The sequence below is a fragment of the Sitodiplosis mosellana genome, unplaced genomic scaffold (genome assembly GCF_009176505.1).
Source record: "Sitodiplosis mosellana isolate CC-2019 unplaced genomic scaffold, AAFC_SMos_1.0 Smas_scaffold_6226, whole genome shotgun sequence".
Lineage (NCBI taxonomy): Eukaryota > Metazoa > Arthropoda > Insecta > Diptera > Cecidomyiidae > Sitodiplosis > Sitodiplosis mosellana.
In genome coordinates this window covers 3,976,639-3,998,381 of record NW_022601467.1, presented here as the reverse complement: position 1 = coordinate 3,998,381, position 21,743 = coordinate 3,976,639, and the positions used below count along the sequence as shown (strand labels likewise).

Here is a 21,743-nt window from a genome sequence, read left to right as displayed (position 1 = left end):
ATTCTGATGTTGTACGTTGTTTGTGTACGTTTCGGTTGGCACTAGCCCTACGTGTGTGTACAAAATGTACACGCTGCAGCCTGAACACACAGTCCGTTCTACTCAACCAACACACACAAGTCTAACAAAAGCAACGCACACCGCTGTTAGTTTTTCACTGCGTTCGCATTTCCAGTCAAAATTTAACATTCGAATTGATTGGATGTAATCCATGAATTAAGAGTGTTGAATCTCTGTAGTCTTTTTTTTTTCGTTTGATTTTCTCATTGAACTTTTTCATCCATTCAACAAATTCAAACGGTGACAATTTTCGGTGTTCCATGCATTGTTCATCACACTTTAGTGTGGATTGATTCAATTCCGTATGTGCTCCGTTTCGTACAACGAGAGTGACACCAATTAGCCCACCACAACATTTATCAAATTAACCGAATGTGTTTGATGTTCATTGAGTGTGTGCTCTCTGCATTGACATAAACAATGGACAGTTTTCATTGGAAAAAACGATCGAATGTGTTGAATTTGGCCAACAGCATATTTTTCTACGTTGCATGGAAATCGCAATTCAAATGAGCCACAAGTTGGAACCAGAACAAATCAAATTGAGAACATTATTTTTTCCTCTCTTTCATTTCTAAACTGAGTATTTAGTGCCTTGTGTCAGTGCATTTTTTGAAATTTGTTTGTTTGAATCTATATATATTCGTTTATCCCGAGAGAAACAAAGAGAAGAAATTAATTTTATTCTAGTAAAATATTCTGTATTCTATTCGTGTTTGTTAAATTTGAATTTGTGTTCTGTGTGCGTGTGTATATCAAACAATTGAGTTTGTTGGATCAATGAGCATCGTTGCATTTGAATTGAAATACGGTGCTAAGCTAGAAGAGGAAAAAAAATAGATATATATAACGAGATAAATGGTGCAGCTGATGATTGACCGAAATCCTAGTAACATTCTGTTGTAACACATTCAGTATCAACTTCGAATTGACATGAATGCGTTGAATTGAAAGAAAAAAAACTTGGCCATTTCGATTTTAATTTGGGAAATTTCAAACAGTTCAGTTCTCATTCATTGTGATAATTAAATAAACGACGACAGCAACAACAACATCAACAGCAACGTTGACAACCGTTCAGAAGCTTTAGCAGCAACATAGACCAGTGAAATCAAATACACAACAGGTACTATTACTCACACGACTAGATTTGTTACAGTTTATACAATTTTTTGTTTGTCTTTTGTGTAAGTCATTTCGTATTTTTTACGTTGGCATTGATACAATGAACAGAAAATAAAACCATACACATTTGTGTCTCTGTTGCGATGAGTCATCCGCAATGCTAAAAACCAGAAAGAAAGAAAGAAAAAAAAAACGAAACTGGCTCTCCGCATATACCGCGGAGAGATAGCAGAAATCGAGTTCACGCGCGTAATATAGAACAGAATGACAGAGGATATCGTTCTAATTCGAATAAAGTGAGATGAGAGGAAAAAAAGCAGCAACAACACGATTCGCTCACATACACTACTTTTATAGTGCATGCAACATCGATATTATTAAGCGGTTGGAAGTTGTGTCGTTGCGCGTGCTGTGCGCGAAGAATCCCTGGATTGCGAAAGCAATGTTGGACGTCACACACATGCGACGATTGCATCACATGGGGCCGTACTGCTCAATTGCATTGTACTCGACTCGGGCTACTCATGGCTCGAATGGTCATAGAACGAATTATGAGTGATGGCTAAATCCATTTCAGTCTATTAAATTTCTGTTCGCAACGAACAGAAATAAAAAGCAACACCGAACAAAAATAAATCCTTCACTAAGTACATTTTGCCGTGAAATATGGTGATGATTTTTGTTCGTTGTTGTTGTTGTTTCACATCTGGTAATATGCATGTATAAAATATGAGTGTTTAATTGCGAAATGAAACACATTTGACGTTGGTTTTGTTCACATTTCATTTCGTCTCATTGACCTGATTTGCATATATTTTGCATCGTACCGGAGCCAAAGTCTTTCTGTCGCTTAGAATACCAATTCTGTTTTATTCAAAGCCATTTTTCTTTCGAAATATGATGACAGAAAAAAAAGTTACAAAATTCAAGTTCGAGACACCTCTTCCTATTTGCATTTCGGTCGAGTCATCAACGAACCAAAGAGAAATGCAAGAAATGTTCAGCATTTTTTTTGTTGCTTCTCATTCGTCTGTGTTATTTTTTTTCTGCTGATTCTCCCGCTGTCTGTATAAAATTGCAATTTATTGGGCATTTCAAATGTAAACGCCACACGGTATTTTTTTTTTTAAATCGCACTTATATTTGTACCTTCCTTTCGCTGATTTATGTTTTGTCGCTCGGTGTTGTCGTCTTCCTCATGTCTGTCCATTGTGTTTTGCTTTTGTTGCAGAAAATTCGAAAGAAATTTATTTTTTTGTCGACTCACTCACTAACTGCTTGAATAATAATATGAATGGGGCGCGTGGGATGTGCATAAATAAATACAGCAATTAGAATGAATAAGGCGTTCATTTCATTTGTATAAATTTTCTACCTTGTTTCCCCCGGTTTTTTTAAAATTAATATGCAATCAAAGATTGTATTAAGTCTGTCCAAATTTGGATGCGATTCACATCGTTAGAACCGGAGGTGCTGATGTTGATTTATCATTTAATCGATTGGTTCTTTTGATTTATTTTATCGATAGATCTAGCATATTTGGCGTCAAACGTTGAAAAGTTGCAAAGTAGATCTGCACGGGACACATTCACATTTTTTTTCTTCTGAGATTGGGGGAGTGAACAGCAAATCCATTTACAAATGGATCTCATGAAAAGCAGAAAAAAAGAACGACAAATTAGAAATAAGAAAGAAGTTCCTTTAAAGAACCACAAAGTGATGAGAAGTAAAGAGCCAAACCAAAGATAAACCATTTTCATCGTATCATTTTTCTCTCTGTCTGTTCTGCTCTGTTACACATCCAACGTAATTCGAGAACAAAATGAGCTGCACGTTCATTGAACAACCTAGCTCGCTAGCTTAATCAACTCTCATGTGTATGTATACGACAAAAACCGATGTACAGTTGAACGAGTAATCAAACCATCGAAGCAATATACACAGAAGAAGAAAATGAACGAACAAAAACTGATAGAAACAGAGCCATCTTAGAATCTGACATGAAGAGAAGAAAGCAACGAACGAAAGAAATAGAATTCAACCGCACGCATACCGTGTGTACATGTTTCACAGTCAGCGTCGTCAGCGCGCGCGAGAATTGTGCATTGAAAATTCATGCTGATAGAGATAATCGAGATCTTAACATCGCAAATCGAGAGATTCTGATATATATTTATTTATTTTTTTTTCGTTTCTTTTTTTTCTCGATTTACACTACTTAAGACTGTGGCAACTCAAGTGAAATGCGCATTTCAAATAAAATAACCGTTTATTCTTAAGCAATAACGGAAAGCGGTTTCGCTGCTAAATCGCCAAATTGTATGTGTGTGTGTGTGTGTGCTGTTGCCCAGGAGTTGAACGAAGCCTGAAACGTTTCAAAGTCGGTCAAATCGTGATAGATTTTGGCTCAAACGACGCTCTTTTCGTTGTTCTCGTCGTTGTCGTCGTTATTTTTTCGTATTGTCGTTCTCAAAAATGAAATTCAATGCGGCGAACGTGATTATTAGAAATCAATTTAAAATTAAGAGTCATCAATTACTGATCGACGGGTCACAAGTCGATTGTTTCAAGCTACACTAAAAATTTTGTGCCACAATCTGTCGCATTGAAAAATAAAACCGCAGAGATTCCCTTCAACTAATTCGAATGGCAATTATCGTTCTTTGAAATAGAATACATGACAAATAATCGTCGGCTTTGGTTGATTCAAGGTCGTCAATTACCGGTGATATTCGGTGCAAGTACACATACGGAAAAAAAAGTAACGACAACAATGAGCGCATTCGTTTGATTTGGATGACTTGTCGAAAAAAAATATGCGTAAGCACCTGTTTAGCATTTCTCATGGACTCTCCGCGTATGACTGAGCACATTCAATGATCAAACACTTCCATTTGATTCCCATACATCGGCAGATGTACTGAATCTTTACTTTCCCTTCACTTTATTTTCGAATGTTGTTATTGTTGCATTTTTTTTTCTTCTTCGCCCGAATATTTGCGTTTTTTGCTTTAAAACGACGGGGAAACATTCTTCATCAATAGCGGGCATTTGTCGTGTAGTTCAAGAAAAACTCCGAGAATTTTATACGGCTGAATAGTTTGAGCCGATCAAAAGTCGAATGTCGGATCGTAGCGTGTATTTTTCGTGCTACCATGGCAATTCGTGAACTTTGTTTATGCTATGACTATGAGTCACACTGCCGCCATCGCATAATATATTCTTTGTTATTTGTTCATGGGTGCTGCAAGCCAAAATAGATTAAACAATCTACCATTTAATCGACATTAAATGTTACCTTCAAATGTAACCAAACGAATAAAATTCACGTAAGACTCTTACAATTTGCAATGCTTTTTTGTTACGTGCTCGGTCTCTGATGGTGTGTTTCGTAAGGCACATAATGAGACAAAATTAGTCAGAAAAATTACTGCCAATTCAGCGATATTCTCAATTTGCACACAGTATTTTTTTCCTCCGTTTGTTTGTGTATTATTCGCTAATTTCAACGCGGTGTACACACTCGCTCACACCAATCAAAGCGAATTACAAAATGAATAAGTAAGTTTTACTGCGCTTCTATTAATACCATAGGAGAGTTAAATAGCACCAAAAGTAAATATAAACGTGGAATGGAGTGACGCTGAAAGAGAGCTAGAAAGTAGAATTGCAAACAACTCGTTCTTTGGAAGTGACGTGTGTTTGTGTTCATTTTGCAGTTGATTGTCGACGAGAGTTAAAGAAGAAAAAAGGCTCACTAACTGTTCTTTCTCTCGCTCTCTTTGTCTATGCACTTTTGCTCGATGCATTGCAAAAAACAACACATCAAGAAGTAGAAGATGAAGAGAAAAACTTGCCTGAACTAGAAATCGGAGGAATGATCTTTCTCTCTTCTCTTCCTCAAAGTGCCAACCATAAATTGCTATTTTCAAATGACATACAGACACAACAACGATTAAAAAAGGCGAGAGAGATGGAGAAAGAGCCTTTTTCAATGCATGCGGTGTTGATCTATGAAATATAGGTAAAATTCTAGATATTTCTTCAATTGATGGAATTACACAAAGCGACATGCATGCGTGTTCGGGTAAACGATAGTAATATATACAAAGAGAGAGAGAGAGAGAAAGAGAAATGGTACCCGATGACAAAAGACACGCCATAAGTGCATGTAGAATGGAAATCAAATAGTAAATAAAATAAGACGAAAGAGAAGAGATCTGCAGCGCAACAGAAGTAATGGAAAGAAGAAAAACAGTGGTCGATACATTACCGTTTATCACCATTATGCCGTTTGTCTTCTCCGTTCATTCATTCCGTGTATTTGGGTTATTTTTGCAAAAGTTTTTGCAAAATGCATTTTGCAATGGAATCACACTTAGCAAACTAAATGCACACACACACACACACACCATTCGTTTCTCTGTCTCTCCGGCTTTCTTGTCCTCTGTCTATGCTATGTTTAAATGGCAAGAAATTGCCAATGGAAAATGGTACACATCTAACGATTCGGCGGAGAGGAGAGGCAAAAAATAGAGATCTTTTTACACAATGACACGAATAATGCAAACAATAGAAGAAAATAGAGCACATTGCATGCTAAAATGAGTTGCACAAAACGATTGTGTGCGAGAGAGAGAGAGAGAGAGAGTGAAGGAGAGAGATAAGCGAAACAAAAGCCCCGGCTGCAAAATACCAAATTTGCAAATTGAGTGAGGTTTAACATTTTCGCAATGTTTAACAATGTTATGAGGAAATTGACAGATTGAAAGAATTATTACGGCTGAAATGTGCAACCAACAAGCGACCACATGCGTGAATGCAATAATAAATAAAAACAAACGCATTATATGCGCAACCAAACAAAATAACCAAATCGGGCAGGCACATTATTATGCAGAAAATATGCCCCCAAATTTGATGTTATCAAATATGTGGCTTTTATGCGCTCACGGCTGAAGGCACACATAAACATGGGCTGAACTGGTATGCACTCATGTTTTTCTAACCATATTCTCTGTTCAACTAGAAAAAAGTGGCTCGCCAGCACCAAACCAAGCCATATATGGACAATTTAGAATACTAACGAGAATAAAAGAAGCAAAACAGAACCACCGGAATAAACCGTAATTCGAAAATTTCGTGCATGGAGATTTTGTTGCTTACGTATTAGTTGTTAGCCGGTCGCGCGAGCGATTGGTGAAAGGTGAAGTAGGAAGTCATAGCGATTTTTATTCTTGTTTCACCGGTACAAGGTTCGGTTTGGTTCTGTTTAGTTTGAGTTTGGTTCTGTTTTAACTCCGTTCTATGTGCGTTTTTGTTACGTTTCAATGTTGCAACAACGATCGTGAATATGTATATTCCTTTACACTCTATCACTCTTTTTCTTTCTCGTAGCTATCGATGGTGCGGCTGTTGTTGTTTACGCTACGCATGCATGTTTACAAAGCGCACGTAATTATTTACGTATGAAAAGACGTGTTCGCTCTCTCACTCTGTATTCTCGCTATAAAATATCGTACATTAAATGCGTTTTTCTTTCTGAATCACTAATTCTACATAATATCGGTTTAGTGGTCAATGCACTCCTCCCTATGTTTGTTTGCTTCGGCTTTTTTTTCGTCTGCACAACATTCGACGAGCATGAGAATCGGAGATATGACAATGACACAGGAAAAAATACGCCGCTGTTTTTTTCTTTCCTCTGTCGAATTGAATTTATTTGGACGTTCGTCTTCCGAAAACAATTCAACACTCACTCGTTTGCTTAATACACACTCGACAGAAACACACAGAGAGAAAAAACTCGTCTTTCCAAAGTGTTGAAATTTTCCAGCACGTAATTGAAACGCAAAGGGCAGCCGAAGAATTCAATAAAACAGCGTCTATAGTGTCTTTTACCTCAATTTCGATTTCCATTCAACTGAAAATGGTCTATTTCAATATTCGAATATTTTAAATAATAATAACCAAACACTTGATAAAATACACTCATTCATCAAATCGCTCATATTTTTCTGTCTTCTCTGTTCTCTCCGCTGAAACAACCATTTCATCTCATTTTCGCAAGTGCACAGTAACAGGAAGAAATATCTCGACGATTCGTTTCATTTACACCTAATTGCAATGGCATGCTAATTTTGCAATAATCCAAAACAGAATAGCAATAAAAGTGGCAATTGAAATAATTTATTTGTTATAATTAAAGTGGAATAATAATTATACTCGGAGTGTGTGTGTGTATGTGTGAGAGATAGAGAAACAACGGTGGCAGTGGTGGCGCAACATTAAAACAATCAGTTGCAAATTGAGCGGCGTCGCACGTGCACAATCACACAACAGCACACAGTGCACAACTCGATCGCGCGCGTGCGCGCGCATACAATGCTTGATGTTTCATTTGAATAATTTGAATAAATCCAAAGTAACAAAATATTCTTTTGTGTGTGCGATGGAGGGAACTTTCTTTCCAATTTATCGTTCATTCGTCGTACTTGTTTCGGTTGCTCTCTTTCCATCCAATTTGATGTGGTGCATGCAAAGTGCATTTTTCGTTTGTTTGTTTGATTTCGTTGAATTGGTGAAGGTGGTTGCACACAAAATATCTGTATCAAAGCGAACCGAATTGTAAATAATTGCTGCGCGAAGTACATCATAAATACAAGCACGTGATTCATTTCGAGAGATAATGAAAAATGAGCGAAGAGAAGAAGAAAAAAAAACAGTCATGAGCTACAAAATGAATGATAAAAGGAAAAATAATATGTCTTGAGCTCCGGTATAATGTTCATTTCACTTTGAAGCATAAGAAATTTAAAGTAAAAAATGAATGCTGTGTGTGTTTTTCTCTTAACTCCGCTTTGCTTTGCTGTGCGTCACTCCACTCAAGTCGCAAGTGTTAAGCGTGAAAAATTTGAATACAAAAGAAATGATCGTTATTATTGTTCTTCGTTTTTTTTTTTGTTTTCTTTAATTGTTTTGGATGATGATGTGAGTGTGTACGGGCGCGTGCAAGTGTGAGACGAGCGAAAGACAGACACACGCCGCGTGCGCGCTGTGGTGACGATAACGATAATTAAACGGGCAAACAATGAAACCGAGCTCCAGTCACTTTTATTGACTTTACCATATTCAGGTGAACAATTAAACAATCATGAGATTGAAGAAATGGAATTATTGCCGAACACATCTCATAAAATACTCGCATCGTGTATACACCGATCTCTATCCTTGTTTTGACCCCATACGCCTTCGCACAAGAACTCAACTGAATCACGTCGGATTTTCTTTTTGTCTCTTCTCTCTGTTTGATGCGGCCAATTCGTCTGTGTAAACCATATATATTTCATTCGAATAGTTTTCTTGCAATTGGCAATTTCTACAACAACTTTATTGTGGCCGCAATCCAAAGTTGGCTCGTTTCGTTCATGGGCATCATGTTTTTTTTTATCATTTGGCTCATCCATGCTCATGTGCGCCGCTGTTTTGCAGCATCAACCAAAAATGATCACACTGGAACAGTGCAAAAAGAGAGAAAATAATGAGGAAAAAGAAACGAGGTGTAAAGTTCACAATGACTGATTGCCCGTAATGAAAGAAAAACAATCGCCAAAATACTCATCAAAAACTATTATTTCCACCGAGTTCGGAATTACTTTGCAATATATACGTAACTTTGCATATAAATGTGTTTGTGGCGCCACAAACTGTGCGCGCAAAAAGAGAAAGAAAAAAACAAATCATTGAAATTGGCCATTGCAAACCATTTATTCTTTCTCGCATTACAATTGAAACGAAAGCGCTCAGATTCATCTGCTGCTTCGACGTTAATTTAACAATTGTTTGGAAATCCGACCAAACAGAGGATAAATGGGGGGAAAAAAATATAAAAAATCTCGGTCAATTTGTAGAAAGTGAACAAAATATATTGGAACAATTAAGCCATAATAACTTACTCGGCAGTCGTATACACTTTCAGTTTTTAATCGTTTTTTTTTGTTCCTTTTAATTTGTTTCATCGATCTAAAATTCTGCCATAATTTGGACGCGTCTAATTGTGGTTTGATAATTAAACGCGACGGGAGAATAGAATGATAAATTCCTTTTAGTAAAAAGAAGCGCTGATTTTATCCCCGTATAGTGTAATTGTTTAGTGCCACTTGATTGCTCACCAATTGCTTCGGAATGTGTTTGCCGGCAAACATTCAATTCCAACGCCTATCACCTTTAGCTATAATACCTTTTCTTTCATATTTTTTCTCGATGAATGGCATGCTTCCACCAAAACAGTAACCGAATTGAAACCAAATTCCGAAAACAAAAACACAAATCTCTGCATTCATTTCATAAACGAGCGATTATTGGGAAAAGTTTAATTGGTCCCAAGTAAAAGTGGATGCGATTAAATAGCATGTTGCAAAAGTGCCTCACTGTCATTTTGTATGAAAATTCTACAAAACGATTTGAGCGCTGTTCGTATGATTACATGACGGCTTTCATTTGAACTAATGTGAGGTACATTTCAAAAGTAAATTGCAACATGCTATTTTAGTTAGAAGTTTTCGGTTTCATGCTCAATTAGCGTATCAAAAATTTGAAACAAATCCAAAGGCGAGATTATGCCATTAAGGCAGCCCAACTTCAAAAAAAAATTCGTATAAATTGTACCAACTGAACAAATGAACGTCGATCGAGAGAAAAAAAGAAATAATTCACGCTTCAAAAGATAAATGTAATTGTTGTACAAAAATTTATTGAACCGATTCGTTCACTCTCTGTGTGTCTGTATGTTTTCACTGTCATGGCATCGAAACGGTTGGCAAACTGAATTTTTTGTTGGGTACGTGCAATCAATTCAAGGTGCTGTGTATTGGCAATCAACAAAAAGTGGAAGCATAGCGTGATAGGAACCGATCACGAGGAGGAGAAAGAAAATATTCACAAAACCCCATGCGTATTGCACCATTAGGGCAAAACAATATTCAGTTCGAAAAAAGCAATGTATTGCGAATGCGAAGAATGAGAAAAATGATCAGATGCCATCAGTTCGATTGTAATTCGAGGCCTAAATGTGTGCGGTACAACAGCCTCCATAAAAACAAAACGTGAACAAGAACATACCGATGGAGAAAAAAAGAGAATTAGATCAGATTCGAATGACAACGAACAAGAGAGAAAATTGAGCAACAACAGCAACCGAATCAGATGATATCGTTGTTGTCCCGCTTTTGAAGCATTTCTCTGTGCATTTAGAATTGTTCGTTGCATGACACTGAAATCCATCGGAATCATTTTGTGAAAGACACGCACAGCTATTGTATGTTCCATTTTTTGTCTGGCGATGGTGTGTGCTTTTTTTTCTGTCTTCGCTCTCTTTGATTTGCTTCCTCGTGTTCTGCAACGGAAATTATTATACGAAGCAACACTGTGTGTTGGACGTTTCGAGATGTATGGATTGTCACGCGAACAACCGAAATAAAGAGTTGTCATCGACGCAAGAAAACATGCGTTGGTCGCGTTTTTATTTCTTCTCAGCTTAACAACCATGTGACTTCAAAAAATAAAAAGCAGAATGATCAATCGAATGATAATTTCATTCACTGATGTTCATTTTTAAACACGTCCGCCTCTTATCCATTGTAATTTCCACTCTTGTGGAAAATATTGCATCACACAATTTGTAGCCAATTCAAAACATGGAACAAGAAGGATTTTCTTTTCACAGTAACCATTTTCAAGGAACAGTACCATTCAAACCACCGATAACTGATTTGTTTCTATCGAAAAATAGGCAATTCAACGAATCATAATAAATCATACATTTGATTGATCAAATGCAAACAATTTTGTTTTCATTTTGATTCGGCTTTTGATGCATGATGCCAAAATGTTTTGCTTGTTTTAAAAAACCAACATCATGCATATGAAATAAAGCTTGAAAGGAATAGATATGAGAAACCGTTCAGATCTTTGCAGAATTCCAATGCCTAATCGCGAATGCGCTTTCTGTACTGCTATCTAGCTCTCACTGCTCTAGAAATGGATTGAAATCTAAATGTTTTGTTACTTTAAAATTCCAATGATTCAAAGTTTGAACGTTACCATCAGTCTAACGGCATCAGTATGTTCTAGTTAAAGACAAAAAGTTGCCAACACAATCTCTGCTTCTGTAGAAAAATATCAATTGTAATTGTATACCTATAACTCAATGATTCATACCCCAAACGAGTAAACGATTGAATTCCAATTTGCATTTAATTAGCAAAAATAAAAATCATGTAGGCTCTTGCGGTTTTAGCTCGTTTAGTCAGTAATAATTGGTAAACTCTTGTCGCCACTCGAGGTCTTATTTTAATTCTATTTCGTTAAAAAGTAAACACAGCACTGTGTAGTCGGTATTTTAAATGTAAATGAAAACGATAAAAAATGTGTGGTTCTTCTTTCTATAATAGCGACAGCACAAAATTTATTATGTATCAACGGAACTGCCACATGATATCACATATGGCGATTGAAGTGCTCATTTGACTTGGCCAAAATAGGCTGTGGCTTATTGTTGTGAGAGCTGATTTGGATGCCAAATACAGAGATGGTCAAAGAACACAGCGAAACATATGAAATATTGTATCGAATTAGTACAATGTACAGTTGGAAATGGCAAACTTCATTCAAATGCCCAATTAGTTTTATTCATTGGCCAAATGGATTTTGAATCAACGCATACGCAGTGCTCGTGGTGAGCACAGTAGAAATTTCAGCAGCTGTCAATCATCGTGGAACAGAAAAGCATTCGAATAAGGATATGCTCTTCAGCAGAGGTCAACTGAGCCCAATTTTTGACTACGTCGTTGTTATTAATTGAATAATGGTTTTGACTTTTCCCTTAAATCGATTTGTTCACCATTTCCTTAAAAATTGTGCACAATTTGTTAGAGAAATCCATTTGTTGTGTCTGCAAAATGCGTGTAATCGGTCGGAATGACTTGCATGAAATACCTTATGGAAATGTGTAACTCTCAATGATCATAATGATCATTTGTTTGTTTGTGTGTCTTTTTTTTGTACGTGTGCATATGACATGAAAACCCTATTCACAGTTACTAAAACAGTTAATTCAATCTTATCGTGTAGCAACCCGTTGTCAACATTGTACAATTACAGATTTTCAGTGTGATTTCCATGCGAAATCCGTGTATTTTGACTTTGTCTACCGGCAATAGAAAAGACAATATTTATACACATCCGGACGAAAACATACGTGCTGTCGCGTCTAATTGTATAACTGCTACATACGGTAATGGTAATATGCGAAAGACGCCGTAAAATACTTATTTGGTTTCGTTTCGGTTCATAGAATGTGTATGTGTAACTTTTCCGTTGAAAATGTAAAGATCACAACAGAAGAAAAAAAAAACAACACAAACAAACACACAGTCTCATAAGTTCGAAGAGTGTGACTTAAGTGTGTGGCCACTAAGTCTTAGACAGGCTAAATTGTAGAGAATGAAAGAAGAAAAAAACGTCGAAAAAATGGTGTATATATAGCATAAATATAATCTTATAATCACGACATATTCTTTTTATTGTTAGCTGTTTGGCGGCAAAGCCAGCGCGTCGATTTTGATTTTTGTTGGTACGGTGGCAACGGGAGCAAAAAAAACATACACACAAACACATACCAAATGCTGCAACAAAATGGAAAAGAAGGTCAACAAATAATTGGATCTCTGTGTGCCATTGTGCGATATATAGACCGTTGAATTTACACCAATCAATATTATATTCGCTTGTTGTTGTATACACCGTTTTGTGTGTTGATAAACCCGAACAAAGAGATGTGATCGCATAATTTATGAGTGTGTATATCAAAAATATGAGTCGAAATTTTGAATTTATGTGTTCGAGATACGACTTTTAACCGTTCATTGTCTTTTGACATTCGACGTCACATCGTTGGGATTCGATTAGAAAGTTCCCATTAATAATTCTGGAGAACTTAGCTGGGTGGATATTTTGTTACAACAACGACGACGATCGAACAAAATAAGATTTTTTTCACTATTTTTCACGCTCTTCCAGTTTGCACATGATTCCGCACGAAGCGAGTCGACAAACAGAGCAGAACTCATTCGAAATGCAACGGGTTGAAAATCCAAAGCAACCAGAACTTCTGTAGAGTAGTATATATCGCGCGCGCAATGAATGCATTAATGAAATTTTTAGGCATATCATCCGATTCAAATCCAGTTGTTTCGCATCAATTTTTCGATTCGAAGAAATAACGCAGATGTTTTGGTGTATAATATTGGAAAAGGGGGAGAAAGAGAGACGAATGCAGAAATAAAACGAAGAAAAAGAAACAGAAGTCATATGGCGTAAACAAGCGATATTATTCCTTTTATCGTATTGCATGCTGCTGATTTTGATCTTGCACTTGATTCTTTCTCGGCGCTCGATGCACTTCGAGATAGACGATTCGAAAGAAACGAAACAAATCCACTCGACACAAGCACATTAAATTCATCGTCAATTGTTAATGCTAATGACGTTGCATCGTTCGCGAGAAATAAAACAAAAATGCTTTTTTTTGTTTTTGGGTAAACAAGCACAATGACAGATACCAGATCGCGCGCGAGGTTTTTAGAAACGACTATCTACAATTCATGCATTCATTTAAACAGGAAAGCGAAGCCAATTTTGAATAAACACTTTGGTGAATAAAAGCATTTCAATTTTCTTACACGCACACACTCCATTCGATCGTTTCATTTTTTTTGGCTTTCAATTCGATAATCATAATAATTTCCGAAAGTGATGATATGTTGTAGGTGTGAGTATATATATATGGAGTTTGTATGTATACAGGAAAACCCCCATGATTTTTCTAGCACGTCATGTAATTCACAAGGTCGTTTTAATTGAAACCAAAAAGAATAACACACAAAAAACGATTGACTTAATCTGCGTCGTTGCAACGTACACCAGCAATACTCGCACATACAAACTACACTCAACTGCTGATAAAACTATGAAAGCCTACTGAATTATGCCGTCCCATCTATAACACCTCATTCACACTGGCGGCCACGCGCATATTTAATAACATTTGTATTTATCTTTCGCACACACACACACACACACACACTCGCATTTGCGTTCAGCTGCATATCGAATTGCAATTGCGATTCGAATTGCGTTCAAGTCGATGTAAAATCAATTTGACGCTCGAATTGAGCGTTTAGTTTTTAGTTCATTTATTCACTGCCTACAGCTGACGTAGACGCTGACGCTAACAGACATAATTATGACATGATTGCGGTTGATATCAATTCTGATGTTTTTATGATCATAAATTCCTTTCAAATTTGAACGAGGTTTTTTTCGGTTTTCTGCTATCACGATTCGCTCATGATTCATACGTAATACAATAGGAAATTAGGAGGAAAAAAACGTAAGTCTCGATGATAAGAAGGCGATAACACTGAAATTATTAGATAAAACTTTGTATTTGCGAATTTTTCTTCTCTGTCATTATTATTATTTTTTCAGTCGATGAACCGCTCGAGTCGAAGTGTTTTCGTTCGCCGATGTTAAATATTGAATGTGGCGTCATTTGTTTGCCACGAATCAAACGTTCAATCTTTCGTTTTTAAATCTCATTATTATTAGATCTGTATTATGATAAAAAGTAAACATTCAAACAATCACTCAACGAAAAGTCAACAAGTCGCCACGCCGCACTCGTGCCAGATTGTGGCTTTTTGTGTCACTTTTGTTTCTCATATGATCTTGCATTTTTATTGATTCAATTCTTTCCCGTTGATCGTTTAGGATGATTGTCGATTCGCAGCTTGTGTGGGTGAGAGACTCAACGGAGGGCTACATTTCGGGCCACATCTCAGAAATTGGACCAGCCGAATTTGAAATTGTTCCCATAGACAGAAAGTATCCAAAACGGATATGCTCAGTTGACGATATCTTTCCATCATGTGATGGACCACAAGATCATGATGACAACTGTGAGTATTGAAAAAACATTCATTTCATTGGATTCTAAACTTTCGCAATTGGTTTTTAGGTGAAGTGACAGTTTTTTCTCATTTCATCTGATTAACTTTTTATTTGAAAACAAAAAAAAACTGATTATTCTTATCTTTTACGATTGCAGGTGAGCTTTTGTTTCTCAACGAAGCCACATTCTTAGAAAACTTGAAGACTCGTTATTTTAAGGATAAAATTTATGTAAGTTGAAGCCGCATTTTGAAAATTCATTCAATTTTCATTCAAATAATTATGTGAACTTATGTTATATCCAATCAAATGCCAATTTCATCCATAGACTTATGTGGCGAATATTCTGATTGCGCTGAATCCATATAAGGAAATCAAAGATTTGTATTCGGATGCGGCCATCAAACGGTACAATGGAAAATCGTTGGGTGAATTACCTCCGCATGTATTTGCTATCGGTATGTGTCTCTCTCGCTCGCTTGTTGCATACTTACTTCAAACCTATAAGAAAAAAATTGAAAATTTTAATTCCTTTTTCTATTCAAATTTCTTTCATATTTCAGCCGACAAAGCGATCCGCGATATGCGCGTGTTGAAGATTTCCCAATCGATAATCGTGTCCGGCGAATCTGGAGCTGGTAAGACTGAATCAACAAAATATTTACTCAAGTATTTATGTCATTCACTGGCGGCGGCCGGGCCCATTGAGCAAAAGATTCTCGATGCAAATCCAATATTAGAAGCGTTTGGCAATGCTAAAACCACCCGAAATAACAATAGCTCACGGTTTGGCAAGTTCATTGAGGTAATCATCATCACCGTCTGTGTGTCAGTGACACTAATCAGATTATGGAGTGTTTTATTTTGCATCAGCAACAATGTGTTTACATAAGTTACATGTTATAATAAGTTGAGCACAAATTGCTTTGTTATAGGTACATTACGATTCGAAATGTCAAGTTGTTGGCGGATACATTTCACATTATTTACTGGAAAAAAGCCGTATCTGCACTCAAAGCCAAGAGGAAAGAAACTATCATGTATTTTATATGCTTTGCGCTGGCGCTCCTCAACACATTAAAGAAAAACTTTGTCTGGGCAAACCGGACGATTACAGAGTACGTAACAACAATATGCAGAATAGAAAATTGATTTTATTATAACCCAATTAATGTGAAAAAATATTCTTATTTCGATGCAGTATTTGGCTGGATGCACGCAGTATTTTGCAACGGCATCGACCGATCGCAAAATCTCACAATCGAGCAAATCAAAGGCTCACATGGCCAATGGACCGATTAAAGATCCGATTTTGGATGACTATGATGATTTTCAGCAGTTGGACGAGGCATTGTCGCGACTTGGCATGAGCGAAACCACAAAATTGGAGATTTATGCACTGGTCGCAGGCGTCTTGCACTTGGGCAATATCAGCTTTGAGGAGAATCCAGAGGATGTTCGCGGCGGGTGTCAAGTTTCAAAGTCATCCGAACACACGCTATCGATCACATCCAAACTGCTCGGTGTTGATTCATTCGAGTTGCGCCAAGCCTTAGTCTCACGTGTTATGCAAAGCAAAGGCGGTGGTATAAAGGGAACGGTTATTATGTAAGTGAAACAATTGTGCAATGTAAGAATGAAGTTGGATCGAACTTTTTGTTTGACAAAACGTATCCATTTTCAGGGTCCCATTGAAAATCTACGAAGCAAACAATGCTAGAGATGCTCTGGCAAAGGCACTATACAGCCGTTTATTCGATCGCGTCGTTGCCAACATCAATCAGAGCATTCCATTTAGCTCTTCCACCTACTACATCGGTGTGCTGGATATTGCCGGTTTCGAGTATTTCACCGTTAATTCATTTGAGCAATTTTGTATAAATTACTGTAACGAAAAACTTCAGAAATTCTTCAACGACAACATTTTGAAGCACGAACAAGAGTTGTATCGCCGTGAAGGATTGAATGTACCAGAAATTCAATTCACTGACAACCAGGATATTATTGGTAAGCATACTGACATTTCATTTTCCGGCAACCAGGGACTTCATTTTTTTTTCAACATTTTTTTTTTCATTTCTGTTAAAAAAAATCCAGAATTGATCGAATCAAAATCGAATGGAATTTTCACGTTGCTCGACGAAGAATCAAAATTACCAAAGCCGTCTTTCGATCACTTCACATTGGAAGTGCATAAGGCTTGGAATGGACACTTCCGATTGTCACTGCCAAGAGCATCGCGACTCAAGGCCCACCGAACCTTACGCGATGAAGAAGGTTTTCTCGTTCGACACTTTGCCGGTGCTGTTTGTTATAATACGGTAGGTACAATTGAAATTGGCTCGTCCATAAGAATTGGATCAGAATGTGGAAGTTTCCATTGAAGACCATAGAAACAGCATAGAAAATTGGCTAAAAAAAATCCATGGAAATAATCAAAATCTTCAACAAATTTCGTTTCTGTTCATTAATTTACCAATATCATTTATTTCTCACGCAGAATCAATTTATTGAGAAGAATAATGATGCGATGCACGCATCGCTGGAGGCATTGGTGCAAGAGTCGGCAAATCCATTGATAAAGCATTTATTCTCCGGAAAGAATAGCAACGCATCTTCCAAGGGAAAATTGAACTTTATTTCAGTTGGATCCAAGTTCAAAACACAGCTGAGTGAATTAATGGAGAAACTCGAACAAAATGTAATTTTCATCAAAATTCCTATAAAAAAAATATTTGAAATAAAAAAAGTGTTTTTCTATCTCAGGGAACGAATTTCATTCGTTGTATCAAGCCAAACAGTCGAATGGCCGATCGTGAATTCGAGGGAAGTTTGGCATTGACGCAGCTCAATTGTTCAGGCACAACATCGGTGCTAGAGCTTATGGAATACGGTTATCCATCGCGTGTTCCATTCGGTGAACTGTACAACATGTACAAAAAGTTTTTGCCGCCTGAGCTCGTAAAATTAGAGCCAAAAGTGTTCTGCGAAGCAATGTTACATTCGCTAAAACTCAATCGCAAAGACTTTAAATTTGGAATCACCAAAGTCTTCTTTCGACCGGGAAAATTCGTCGAATTCGATCGCATCATGAAATCGGATCCAGAAAATCTGAAAGCAATCGTTGCAAACGTAAAGAAATGGTTGGTACGCTCGAGATGGATAAAATCCGCATTCGCCGCAATATGCGTAATCAAATTGAAAAATCGTATAAAATACCGCAACAAGTGTGTATTATACATTCAGAAGATTGTACGTGGTTTTCTTGCACGTAAACAACATCAGCCGCGTTACCGTGGTATCATCAGGATAAAATCGCTCAAAGAGAAATTGCGACGATCAACGGATATTGTGAACCAGGTAAGGGGCAGCAAAGATGCAATTATGAAGCAAGCAAACGATGTTGAACACCTGATCAATGGCTATGTGAAAAACATTCAAAACGATAGCCGCATCAATCCAAAGACCATCGATAAAATGTACAATGACATCATCACCAAAATCGATAGCTATAACAATTCGTTGCAATCCGAACTGAAGGTTTGTTGACATTTTTTTCGGACTTTTTTTTCTTTTAAATGAAAATTACCGTTATTAATCAATTAAAATTTATTACTTAGAAACAACGGCAAGCCGAAGAGCAAGATCGATTGCGTAAGATTCAAGAGGCCCTTGAGCTCGAACGTAAGCAAAAGGAAGAAGAAGAGCGCCGAATACGCGAAGAAGAAGAGAACCGAAGAAAGTGAGTCATTCATCAAGTGGCACATTTTTTTATTCACGTGACAAAATTTCAATTCATTTTGTTTTTTGCACAGGAAAATCGAAATGGAAGCAAAACGCAAAATGGAAGAATTGGAACGAAAACGCCAAGAAGACGAAGACCTTCGGGCAGCTGTTGCATTACAGGTACATCATTTTTTTTTTATATCTTCCTATTTGGAATGTAGTGTCAAAATTCAAATATTTGATCGTTTTTTTTTCATCAAACCTAAATTGAAAATAGAATATTTTCCAGGCGCAACTAGAGAAAGAAGCCCAAGAGGATAACGAATATCGTCAGCAGCTTGAGCAAGAGCGTCGCGATCATGAGCTAGCTCTGCGTTTGGCTGAAGAGACCAACAGTCAAGTTGACGATAGCCCGTTGCTGATGAGAAAGTACGTACCGAATTTAATTCGATAAGAATAAGCGTAGGAGGGGAGGGGAGTGAATATATAATTTTTTTAAAATCAAAATTGCACACTTTAAAATGAGTATTATGGTTTGACTAGCGCGCAAGCGATTCAAAATTTATCCTTTGGATGTATATAGAGAATAAATTCTAATAGATTAAGTTACTGTACAATATCTATGGGGATGAAGGATATTTAGCAGCGACGGAGTCATTTGGATTCTTTGTAAAAAGTCTGTATTTTTATCAATCTTATATTAATTAATTCACACAGCGGTAGGAGTGATGTGACCTCGCTGAATAATTCAAATCGTCTAATCAGGTACATACAACTGAACACAAACACCAATTTCCTAACCCCGTTTAGTTTGTAAATAAAATGCAAAATTCTAATTTGGTAGCAAAATTTTGGCACAACTTTTTTCCAAACTTGTTGTTTTCACTTCAAACCCAATGGCGAGCTGCAATTGTAAATAGCTCACGTGATGTAAGGTTGTAGTTGAAGAGAAATAACTTGAAAATTTGTATCATTTAGATCGGAGAATGTTCGGGCACAACAGCAAATGAACGGACGACAAAAGCATGATTTATCCAAATGGAAATATTCCGAGCTGCGAGATGCAATCAACACCTCGTGTGACATCGAATTGCTGGAGGTACAACAATTGCGAGTTTCATTCAATATAGTTCTTAGAATTCGAATCGATTTTTGTATTTATATCAAATCACTTTGTCGAAAATTATGTAGCTCCTGTAAAGGAGAGATTATGATTTTTAACAAAAAAACTAACCGAAATTTGGTTTTGCTTGATAAAGGCATGTCGCCACGAGTTCCATCGTCGCTTAAAAGTGTACCATGCATGGAAGGCCAAGAATCGCAAACGAACCACGATGGATGAGAATGAACGAGCACCACGCAGCGTTATGGAGGCAGCAGCCCGATCACCAATGCGTGTTCAACCGAAGCAGGAAATTATCTTTTCCACACATCGTTACTTCCGTATCCCATTCTTGCGAGCGAGTTCGAATCAAAACGAAAATGATGCAAACCAAAATGGTTTGAACACTGACACCAGTAAGTCATTTCACAACATTATGATTTTTGACCGAAAAAATAATTTGGTTTTCTTTTAATTAGACAAGCGTGGCTTGTGGTATGCTCATTTTGATGGGCAATACGTCGCAAGGCAAATGGAATTGCATGCAGATAAACCGCCGATATTGTTGATTGCAGGTAAGTCAACAATTGATTTTTGCTACATTTCTCTCTCAGCATGAGCTGTTTCAAATGATGATTCTTATTGCAGGTGTTGATGACATGCAAATGTGTGAATTAAGCTTGGAAGAAACTGGATTGACCAGAAAACGCGGCGCTGAAATACTTGAGCATGAATTCAACAAGGAATGGGAACGACATGGTAAATTGAATTAAAGAACAAAATAAATTTCAAGCCAATTACTAAGCGTTTCATTTTGTTTATTGTATTTTCAGGCGGTAAACCATATCGGAATTTAGGCTCTGCACATTAGGCCCAGGTTCTTCTTAAGAACTTTACACATTCGTCACTTATTTTCTGGATTCATTTGACTTTTCCTACTTTTAATATTATCACAACACGTTTGTGATCGTTACATACAAAAAAAAAAATGAATTGAACACTGAATTTATAATTTTGCTTTACAAAGTGATTATATATGAATTTTTTTCTCTCGTTTGTTCACGTACATTTTAGTGAAGAAGAAAATTTTAAAAGAAAGATTGTAGATACTATGGAAAAACCAACAAATTTAATAATTAGACTAACCACAGTGAATTTGTTTTTAATCAAATTTATTTATAAAACAAAACAAAACAAAAAAATGATAAGACAAAAACCTTATTTTGCGTTTGAAGTTGTGACCTTTTTTTATATTCACATATAACATATATTTCCATATGTATGTTTTACAATTCAACAATAATTATCACACACAATCATTGTTAAATGTAATTCAAATGTAGACAATTACACAGAAAAAAAAATCAACAACAACAACAACAAAACATAAATTATATTTATTGAAAAATCCTAAATGAATAAAGATGTTAGTTTGAACACCAATTAATACATATTGTTTGTATTTTCATTGTGAGATTTTCATGCAGTAAATGTGATGAGAGAAATGATGTTCCAGTGAACCAGCTTCTATGGACTCTCCAAAGGATCGACACCATTTTTTGCACCATTCTGTTTACATTTTTTTGAATGTTTATTTATTTTACTGCGTTGTCAGCTGATTTCAAAAACCGTTCAATGGTCAACATTTGATGGTTGTATGTATTAGGGGAACTAAGTCTAACATATGCATTCTCCTCAACTATGAAAGTTTAAATATAAA

At 36.6% G+C, this 21,743-nt stretch overlaps 1 protein-coding gene across 6 annotated transcripts; it reads left to right on the top strand.

Annotated features, from left to right (window-relative positions):
* Nucleotides 1–8: 8 nt before the first annotated feature.
* Nucleotides 9–21,467, top strand: LOC129578634 (myosin heavy chain 95F). Of its 6 annotated transcripts, none has more exons than XM_055467490.1 (20): nucleotides 9–1,186; nucleotides 15,016–15,203; nucleotides 15,353–15,426; nucleotides 15,524–15,653; nucleotides 15,759–16,000; nucleotides 16,131–16,313; nucleotides 16,397–16,803; nucleotides 16,880–17,202; nucleotides 17,293–17,516; nucleotides 17,696–17,896; nucleotides 17,962–18,735; nucleotides 18,816–18,937; nucleotides 19,011–19,101; nucleotides 19,199–19,350; nucleotides 19,639–19,686; nucleotides 19,900–20,020; nucleotides 20,181–20,439; nucleotides 20,503–20,598; nucleotides 20,672–20,782; nucleotides 20,857–21,467. In XM_055467490.1, the coding sequence occupies exons 2-20, from the start codon at nucleotides 15,017–15,019 to the stop codon at nucleotides 20,892–20,894; spliced, it is 3,783 nt and encodes a 1,260-aa protein (XP_055323465.1). In that variant the 5' UTR covers nucleotides 9–1,186; nucleotide 15,016; the 3' UTR covers nucleotides 20,895–21,467. The 6 variants fall into 6 exon arrangements, with proteins under 6 accessions (XP_055323465.1, XP_055323467.1, XP_055323469.1 ...); XM_055467492.1 differs by having other exon boundaries at nucleotides 38–1,186; nucleotides 19,211–19,350; XM_055467489.1 differs by lacking the exon at nucleotides 9–1,186 and adding an exon at nucleotides 14,683–14,872.
* Nucleotides 21,468–21,743: the final 276 nt, after the last annotated feature.

Bases quoted from the DNA above. Each gene is read 5' to 3' on its own strand.
- LOC129578634 (XM_055467490.1), top strand. From the start codon at position 15,017: ATGATTGTCGATTCGCAGCTTGTGTGGGTGAGAGACTCAACGGAGGGC. The intron at 19,102-19,198 runs GTACATCATTTT...AATTGAAAATAG, and splicing joins GGGCAGCTGTTGCATTACAG to AATATTTTCCAGGCGCAACT. The intron at 19,351-19,638 runs GTACGTACCGAA...TAATTCACACAG, and splicing joins AGCCCGTTGCTGATGAGAAA to CGGTAGGAGTGATGTGACCT.